A 10000-nucleotide genomic window follows, 5' to 3' on the forward strand; every position below is an offset into this window, starting at 1 on the left:
GGACAAAAACCCTGCTAGTAGTTTAAATAAATGAATTTTCAGTGTTGCATAGTGTTATTAAAGGTTACAGCTTACAAAACGTCTTATTTCCCCAGTATTAGTGACGTCGTTTGACCATTTTTAACGTTTTAAACTTGAAATGGATTTTATTCGTTCCAATTTTAAAGAATCGTAACGGTAGCATTCAGTCGCAGTCGTATTCAAATTATTTAATAATGTGCTATTTCGGTGAAACCCCTCAAACTGTACAAATTTTGGGCTTTTTGAAAGAAAACAAGTAAAAAAGTGTCAGTCGGTTTTGCCGACAGATATATACCATCAACCAATGTGAAGTGAAACTTTCACCTACAGACAGATCGAATGTATTTAAAGTCTCTTCAGAATTTTGTGGCCCTTTTTGGACATTTGAACTTACAGACAAAAATGTGGATTAGGAATTAACTTCACTAAAACACAAATATTGCATTTTTATGGAGAGGTACCCTTAGGGAAGACCAATATGGGCCATTTTAGAAGTTAAACTAAATTTTGACAAAATATTAAGAGATCCAAAGTTTGAACCAAATTGGTTGCCCCATTCTAGTGATATCGTCCTAGCATTTTAGGGCAATTTTTTAAATATTGGGGAGAAGTACCGGAAGTTGTGGACCGGTATTGCCCCATGAAACTTAGTTTGGATATAATATGACGAAGACCAAATGTTGGACCAAATCGATTGAACAGTTCGAGAGTTATCGTGCTCTCCGACCGCCACATATAGTGACATAGGGATTTTTTACACCTTTTGCGCTGTTTTCCTAAGAAATATGGACTTGCCACTGAAAAAACTTTTACCGTCGTAATGGAGGTAGCGAATGCAAATAGGTTCAACAAAACTGAAAGTGATTCCAGAGCAGGTCTTAAAGTGAACTTATCCGAAATTTTGTGTGAGAGGTACCAGAAGGAGTAGACAAATACAGTCCATATTCGAAACAGATCTATATCTGGTAGATATATTAGGATGTGCAAAGTATGGATTACATCGGTCACTCCCTTCAAGAGTTATCGCGCACACAATTTTTCCAAACATTTTTGAACTTTTGTGGGGGAGGTACCTGAAGGAGTGGGCCGATACGGCTTATCTTCGAACTTAAACTATGTTTGGACAAAATATTACGAAAGCCAAATTTTGAACCGAATCGGTTGATCCGTTCGAGAGTTATCGTGCGCTCCAGCCAGCCAGACAGACAGACGGACATTGCTTAATCGACGCCAAATTGTCTGAAACACATTTCGTACGAACATACTTGGGGTCTAAAACCATTATTTCGATGAGGCACATTTTGCCCGTATGAAAGTGTATATACCCTCGTTAGCATAAATGCTGAGGGTATAAAAAAAATATGTGTGTTCACAAATTTCGCTTTTGTGTTTGTTTTTTTTTTAGATGTCGTTTTTGTTTAAATGTCGTTGTCGATACATCTCGTGGCTCATAAGTCGCGATGTCTATATTCACCGTCAACGCATATTGGCCCGTAGATCTTTAGAAGAATTTTTTTCTCAAGCACTGGCTTATCTTCATGCGAAAGTACCCACGCTTAGGAACCATACATTACACCGGTAGTATCAGTGTTATTTTTATTTGACGTGATGTGGCTTTGTTTTTGAACTACTTACTACAGCCACAGTAGCATCTGTTAGCCAGTGCTAATCTTCTTCTTATTTCACAACTGATGTTGTTTGTTGTGTTTATGGCGGTTCCGAGGTAAATGAAGTTTTTATTTACCTCAACATACATATATGAATGAACTTCCACAGTTAGTCCGAGTTCTATGGACGCATTTCCCGTCAATACCATCAGCTCTGTCTTATCGCCGTTTACTGCCTGACCCATTTTAACCACCACATTCCAGGTGCAGATTCGCAGATCATTGTCCTTAAATATTGCGGGGGTCGTCAACTAGAACTAGAGCGTTTGTTTTTCTCATTCTTTGGTTTGTCATAGCGGCACATGTTAGCTCACTACCTGTAACGGGTGTTAGGTGAGGGAGGGGAAATCCATAGGTTTTTCTTCAACGATAGCTCAGTAAACGAATGATGAGCAGTGGGGGCGAATAGAATAAAGTAAAAAACAAAAGCAGTATCAGCTTAAATATAATAAATGATTGCAGTTTATTATTCTTCTTCTTCTTTTCAAACAACAACAAATATTACCTTGTAATCTGGGATGGCGGCGGAGGCCGGTTAGTATACAACAATGATTACCAATTGTTATCTAGGGTGGCGACAGAGACCGGTTAGTTAGTACGCGACAAGTTAACTATTCAACGGTTGGTCGACAAGTGAACGCAGAGGTTCTTGCAATCGCAGAGGATTGCAGTGATCGCAGAGGATCTGAGTCGATTTATACTACTACATTTACATATTCCAATGAGAGAAAACTCAACAACCACCGCTCGTTGGCATCTGCGCTCTACGGTGTCCGCAGAGGAGATGCCTGATGATGTCAATCAGCATCCGTGAACGACTGAACTCGGGAACGTATCAAACTTAGACAGCAATAATATAAATTTTCTAAATTTTAAGAAAAATGTCCTTGCCGCCATTCAGCATTGGTACATTCCAGTGGCAGATATGCTTTATTGCTCTTTGTCAATGTGCAACTATCCAATGAACACATTAAACTTGTATTAGTTTTCTAAGCTCATTGAATATACCACATCGTTTCATTTTGAATTCATTGAAATTAACTGCATTAATCATCTGCAACACGGACATGTTGCTCCCACTACAAGTGTCCATTCTCACCATTAACATCAATGCCAATACCAATTAGCGAGATTGTAATGCAAATTCATGATTTTGTTTTGTTCATTCCAGTTCGTTGTGTTGGATTGGTTGGACAGCGCGCAGAGACGCACTCTGGTTATGGCACTGAATCCGGCTGGTCTATTAATACCGAAAAGTTCCATCAGTGATTTGTATCAAAACTATACATCGGTGCAAGTGATTAAATCGCCGACAGCAGCAGCAGAACTGGCATCTTCCACAAATGTCATGGGCAAAGAAACAAAACGGCCAGGAGCTCTGGAGGCAGAAGGTGCAGCTACAACAACATCAACAACATTTAGCAACGCCACAACCACAGCTGTAGCAACATTAGCAGCAAGTATTGCCATGACACCGCTGACAGCTGGCATAGTTATGTTGGCTCCATTGCCATCACCCTCTAGCAGTTTTTCAACATTGGATGGTGTACCACGTGGTAAATGTGCATTCTTTGTGCGACGTGAATCGAATGTGCCTCTTACCGACGATAACTTTGTCCAACAAGTTATCTATGGTGATTTTCCTGTTCACAGTAAAATTGATACATTGCTCATACTGTTCGATGAAATACTACAACCGTTGTTAATAAACCCACAGAATCGCAGATTATGGCCCGATGTTGTTGGCAAAGATTTGAACAATCGTATGAAGGACGTGCGCAATACATTGACCCAGGTAATTTTTGTTTTTTTTTTTATTTTTCTTTTTTTAATCACACGCATCTACATCATCATATCCACGGCAGTTTTTAAAAAGTAGAAATGATTGATCCGTTTTCTTAAACTATCTTAAAATGCTTTGCTTGACACAAATAATCTATGTTAATAAAAGAGTTATGTGATTAACTGACTTAGCTAGAATCTTAAAATTTTGGGAGAGGGTCACTCTTGGGAGGAAGGGGTCAGATAAGGCTGGGTTTGCGGAAAATTCGAACTAGAACGGTACGAACAGTACTAAAACGTACCAAATATGGTATCCTTTTTATTAGCTACCAGAGGGTTTTTAGAAATTCAAACTAGAATAGTACCAAAAGTACTAAAATGCACTAAATTTGGTACCATGTGGACGGAGAGAGCTAAAAGCTTGACAATTGAAATGAGAATCAAGTTTAAAAAGTAGAGTTGATGTAAGAGGTGGTTTTGGAAATATGTACACGTGTGTACTAAAAGTACAAAATTTGGTACTCCTTGGATTTGGGCGATTGGATAGAGCTTGAATCTTGCAATTTGGAATTATGATTTCTGTTGGAATGTAGGATAGATATACATATATTGGATTTGGGTGAGCTGGAATTTTGAAAGTTCGAATTAACTGCGGTATTGAGGTATGGAGGTAGTTTTGGAAATTCGTACATATGTATACTAAATGGTACTAAATTTGGTATAATTAGGAATTGGGTGAACTGGAATCCTGAAATTTGGAATTAAGATTACTGCACGACTGAGGTCTGGAGGTAGTTTTGGAAATTCGTATTTATGTGTACTAAAAGTACTAAATTTGGTACACTTTGAATTTGTGTGAACTGGAGTTCTGAAATTTGGAATACAGATTACTGTTGGATTGGTGTATGATTTGTGGCCGAAGACATTACACACAAGACCACGCGAACAAACCTTAAGGGTTGTTTAAACGCTTACATGTGTGAGGAATATGCCATGACGTGACGGTGGATCTATACTTTCTTACCCAAGGTTAACTATGTATTTATTCCATGTTGTATACATATTTACTGTGGTGTAGGGTAACATATAGTCGCCTCCTCCCGACTTTGATATTTTCCCTACTTACTTACTTAGCTGGCCCATTACAGAACATTTGTTCCATAGACCGAACTTCGCTTTATGGAATACCGCGCCTTGTCATCTCTTCATCCACTTTTTTGCGCCATCTCTTCTTTGGCCTGCCAATTCTGCGTGCACCGCCTTGTGTATGCCTTGTATAAGCCTTTTTAGCGGGTTCATCATCGCTCATTCTTATTATATGGCCTAGCCAACGCAATCGCTGCATCTCTATACGTTTAATTCGATTGATGTCGTTGTATAGCAGATACAGCTCGTGGTTCATACGACGTAGATATTCACCGTCAACGCAGATTGGTCCGTAGATCCTTCGAAGAATTTTTCTCTTAAACACACCAAGCACTGCCATGTCTTCTTGCCCAAGTACCCAGGCTTCGGAACCATACCCGTGCTGATGGTAGTATCCGTGTTTTGTAAAGCGTTATTTTTGTTTGACGAGTTGTGGCTTTGTTTTTGAAGTGCTTACTTAAGCCAAAGTAGCATCTGTTGGCCAACACAATTCTTCTTTTTATTTCACAACTGATGTCGTTTGTTGTATTTACGGCGGTGCCGAGGTATACGAAATCTTTTACTACCTCAAAATTATAGCAACAAAATTCAACAGTTGGTACAGTTGGTTGGTGGACACCATCAGCTTGGTCTTCTTGCCGTTTACCGCCAGACCCACTTTAGCAGATTCTCCTTCGACCTTCATAAAGGTATCGGTTACGTCTTTTACTGATCGTCCCATGATGTATATATCATCAGCATAAGCAAGTAACATGTGGCTATTGGTGTAGATTGTGCCACTTCTTTTGGCGTTTGCCTCTCGTATAACCTTTTCTAGTAGGATGTTGAAAAGATCACACGAAAGGCTGTCTCCTTGCCTGACACCTCTTTTGGTACAAAACTCTTCGGAGAGGTTCTTTCCTATTTTAACTGAAGATCTTGTGTCAGTTAGAGTCATTTTACAAAGCCGAATGAGCTTTGCGGGGATACGAAATTCAGACATTGCTTGGAATACCTTTGAACGTAACGGGCTATCGAAGGCTGCTTTATAATCGACAAAAAGGTGGTATGTGTCGATCTGCATCTCTTGGGTCTTCTCCAGGATTTGCCGCAGGGTAAATATCTGGTCAATGGTGGACTTGCCAGGTCTAAAGCCGCATTGGTATGGTCCAATTATTTCGTTGACCATGGGCTTTATTCGTTCGCACAATATCCCTGACACTATCTTGTAGGCGATAGGGAGAAGACTTATGCCCCTATAGTAGGATCATAAAGTCTTATCTCCTTTCTTATGGACGGGACACAGGATGCTCAGGTTCCAATCGTCGGGTACGCGTTCTTCCTGCCAGATGAAGCTAACTAGCTGATGCATACACCTTATCAGCGTATCACCTCCGGTTTTAAACAGCTCGGCTGGTAGGCAGTTACCAGATTACCTTGCTGGTCTCTACAGGAGGATGTGCCAGTTCCAAAGCCATCAGTTTGATGTTTCACTCTTTGGTAGAATTTTCGGACTTCATTCTGTCTCCTGTACATCTCGGTTTGTTCACACTCCCGCTTTTCCATCTCTCTCTTTTTCCTGTGGAAAAGACATTTCTCCTCTCTCCTTTTCTCCCGATACCTCTCTCGCGCGCTACGCATTGCTACGGATTGTAAAGTAGCCCTATATGCCGCATTTTTCTCTTCGGTAGCAGCACGACACTCCTGGTCATTCCATGGATTCCTTGGTGGAGGTCTCTGGTATCCAAGTACATTTCTTGTTCTTTGATCAGGCGTCAGCCAGGTGCCCTTATGAATATCGAGATGATTAAATCTGGTACTGCTAACTACCATGTTTCTTGCAGCTGCAAACTCTATCAGCCTCATACCATTGTCAGATGTTTCGCTGTGGAGACTGAATTTCCCGACTGTTGAGCCAAAGATATTCTCCTTTCCAATTTTGGCATTAAAATCGCCTAGTATATTTTTAATGTCATGGGAAGGGCAACGGTCATATGTTTCTTCTAAGCGCTCGTAAAATATATCTTTGGTCTGTTCGTCCTTGTCTTCAGTGGGAGCATGAGCGCAAATAAAGCTGATGTTGAAGATTTTTGCTTTTAATCGAATTGCAGCGAGTCTTTCATTCACTGGGGTGAAGCTGGAGACCAGATGTTTTAACCTCCGACCAACTACAAAACCGCAACCAAACTCATGCTTTGTGGCATGGCAGCTATAATACAGTGCGTCACCTCTAGGTGTTGTTGTGACACCTTTCCCGTTCCATCGTATTTCCTGTATGGCAGTAATGTCGGCCTTGTACTTTTCAAGTACATCTGCCAATGCGTAAACTGCACCTTCTCTATAAAGAGTGTGAACATTCCAGGTGCAGATTCACAGATCATGGTTCTTAAAACGTTTGCGGGAGTCGTCAACTTTTGAGGGATTTGTTTTTCTTTTCTTTCGTTTTTTCATAGTAGGCTGTTTTTTCTAGGGGAGGGTTACTAACCCGACGCCCAAGCCCAAGTTGTTAACGTTCTTATGGGTGAACGTGTGTTAACGTTCTTATGGGTTAAAGGCAGTTCCCCAGGTGACAACACGGGCAGGTCAGTGTCCACTTGAGATGAAAGAGGGACCAAGATAAATCCTGGGCTTTGCCATGTTAAAGCCGGTCAGGACCGTTCCTTGGTATCTTTCATCCCCTACGTCACCCTGATATTTTCCTTACTGGGTCTTTATTCGAATTAATTGTGCTATCATGACCTAAAGAGTTTGTATTGAAAAATGGATACCTAGCGAAGTCCACATACATACATACAATCAATATGCTACGATTGAAGTCCACATACATCCAATCAATGTGCTACGATCGTTTCGCTGGTGGTTATTTAGCTCATCACGCATATCAAATAATTTTTTCTCCAAAAATATATAGATAGTGCAGTCTGTATTCAAAGCAATGATGAAGGTGTCAGCTTCTAGACGAAGGTCTGCCCTATATGGAAACTTTTTTCCTGTTACTCCTCTTGGGAACATAGGGCTTCCACAGAGCATCGCCATTTACACGGTTACTTGCTGTTGTTTTTGCATCTTTCCATGTAAGTTTGTTTTGTCTTAGTTCTTGAGTTATTCATCGTCGTCAGGTGTTTCTTGGATGACCTCGATTTCGTGATCATTGGCGATTTCATTCAAGCGCCATCCTGATTATCCTATGAACATTTTTTCTTAAGGTGTGACCAATCCACCTACATTTCCTACGTCTGCTTTTGTATGGGTCTGGGTCCTACGTCTGCTTTTGTATGTATGGGTTCCTGGTTAGTTAAGTTCCACAGTTCTATGTTACTTATGGTGTTGGGTCAGAATATCCGGCATATGATCCTGAGGCATTTGTTTATGAATACCTGTAGCTTTAGCGTGATGGAGTTAGATACAAGCCAGGTTTCACTGCCTTATAGTAGAATCGATTTTACACAAGCTTCGAATATTTTTATTTAGCCTATTGATTACGTCCGTTTTTGCACCGCCATTAGTTGTTACAATGCTTCGTATAAAGCAACAGCTATGGACATATTCAATTGCTTGGCCTTGTAACATGATGTGTTCTGTACTAGTGTTGTTCATTCTCATAGCCTTTGTTTTCTTGATGTTAACCTCAAGTCCAACATTACGAGCAAGTCTCTCCAGGTCTCCTAATTTTGACTGCATGTTGGATATCTTGTGAGAGAGAAGGCATATATCATCCGCATAGTTTAGGTCAGTGTCAATCACCACTAGGCACGCGAGCCGTGTCTGTGTGAACACACATAATCTCAATTGTGGTGAGTTTGAACGTTACTCTCACCACCGATCATCTTCTTTGTTTTAGCAATGAATTAACGCACACGATGTTTATCTAGAGCATAGCCGACCAAGAAGAGCGAGCGCTTAAATTGTTTATGTGTGGGTAAAATTACACTGACAGAACAGGGTGATGATTTTCATATTGAGTGTGAAAAGAAAAATATATTGTTGGCGCGTTCGCTTTGTATGACTTAAATTAAAAAAATATAAATAACTTCATAATTTGAAAAGTATTTTTCTTCATATGTTAATTTTTTTGAGAGAAAAAACAAATTGTATTTAAAAATGATTTTTTAAGACTTTCTAAGCATACATACATTTTTTATTGTTGCATTGCAGACGAGGCATTCTGCTCATTAAAAATATTAATACAAAACAAATTCATTTTCAAATTCTTCCCTCCACATATTTGCTGTACAACTGCAAAATCTTTTCTGTGTACCCAAAAATAAAACAAATAAAGCGGCATCAACCTGCTTGCATGAAATTCAGTACAAGACTGAAGTAAAAAAATCAAAACATTTGCTCTCTTACTTTGCGTTCGGGTCGCGTGTGTGTGATTTGCCGAAAAACTTCGTAACCAAATCAATACCCACGAAACGGGTTTGATCTAGAGAGGGATAGATAATCTCGTGTGTGTGCCCAACACAAACGGAGCGGTTGCATTTGTAGTTGTTGGTGAACACTGGTCTAGGTATTCGAGTTGTCGTGAGAGACTCCATGTTGTGGCCTCTTCTCTGAGAGCAGACTTCATTCATTATTTCATCCAGTACAATTGTAAACAGCAGTGGTGACAGAGGATATCCCGCGTTTGGAGGAATGGTTGGCTTATGTTTCCGTTGTGAAGAACTGAGAGTTCTTCTTTCTCGTACATCGCCTTTTTTATTCGGATTATTTTCTGGGGTACTCCCTTTATGCTCAATTCTTCCCATATGCCAGTTCGTCTAATGGTGTCGAAGACTTCTTGAAATCGATTGACAGTAGATAAAGGGGGGTGCGCCATTCTATTAATTGTTCCATTATGACTCGTAGGGTGTTTGCCTGGGCCCTATTCCTCGAAACAACTTATCGCTTTTCATTTTGCATTTATCAAAAAGTAGTTATTTTGAAAAGTGATAACCTTTTTTTGTTTCACAAATTACTTTTCAATTTCCCTTGCACTTAGCAAATTTGTATATCACTGTTCTTTTAGCACAGTTGTTGTGCTCTCTTGCTCAATTTTTCCGCCATATTGGTAAGTCTCTCAGTTCTCTTGCAAAGTGTGAATGATATTTGTTCCACAAAACGTTTTATCATCTTTGCATTATTTTTACTTGGCAATAATAAATAAGACATGTAAAATTGAGACGAGCGAAAAATGAAATGAAACTGATATTATTAAAAGTAAATAAAATTAAATATATTAAATTAAACTGAAATAAAATGCAATAAAACAAAATAAAATAAATAAAATAAAATAAAATAAAATAAAATAAAATAAAATAAAATAAAATAAAATTAAATAAATTTAATTAAACTGAAATAAAATGAAATAAAATGAAACAAACTAAAATAAAATAAAATAAAATTAAAATAAATTAAATTAAATT

General features: G+C 39.1%; 1 protein-coding gene across 1 annotated transcript in view; it reads left to right on the top strand.

The window, feature by feature from the left end:
* The window catches only part of LOC141389570 (dynein beta chain, ciliary-like), a 230674-nt gene that overhangs the window by 8672 nt on the left and 212002 nt on the right, over positions 1–10000 (top strand). Inside the window, exon 2 of the mRNA XM_073961276.1 lies at positions 2860–3483. Within this exon, the coding sequence (XP_073817377.1) occupies positions 2860–3483 (624 nt within the window). The remainder of the gene's footprint in view (positions 1–2859; positions 3484–10000) is intronic.

Source organism: Musca autumnalis, unplaced genomic scaffold (assembly GCF_047663935.1).
Source record: "Musca autumnalis isolate F117 unplaced genomic scaffold, ASM4766393v1 scaffold_1, whole genome shotgun sequence".
Lineage (NCBI taxonomy): Eukaryota > Metazoa > Arthropoda > Insecta > Diptera > Muscidae > Musca > Musca autumnalis.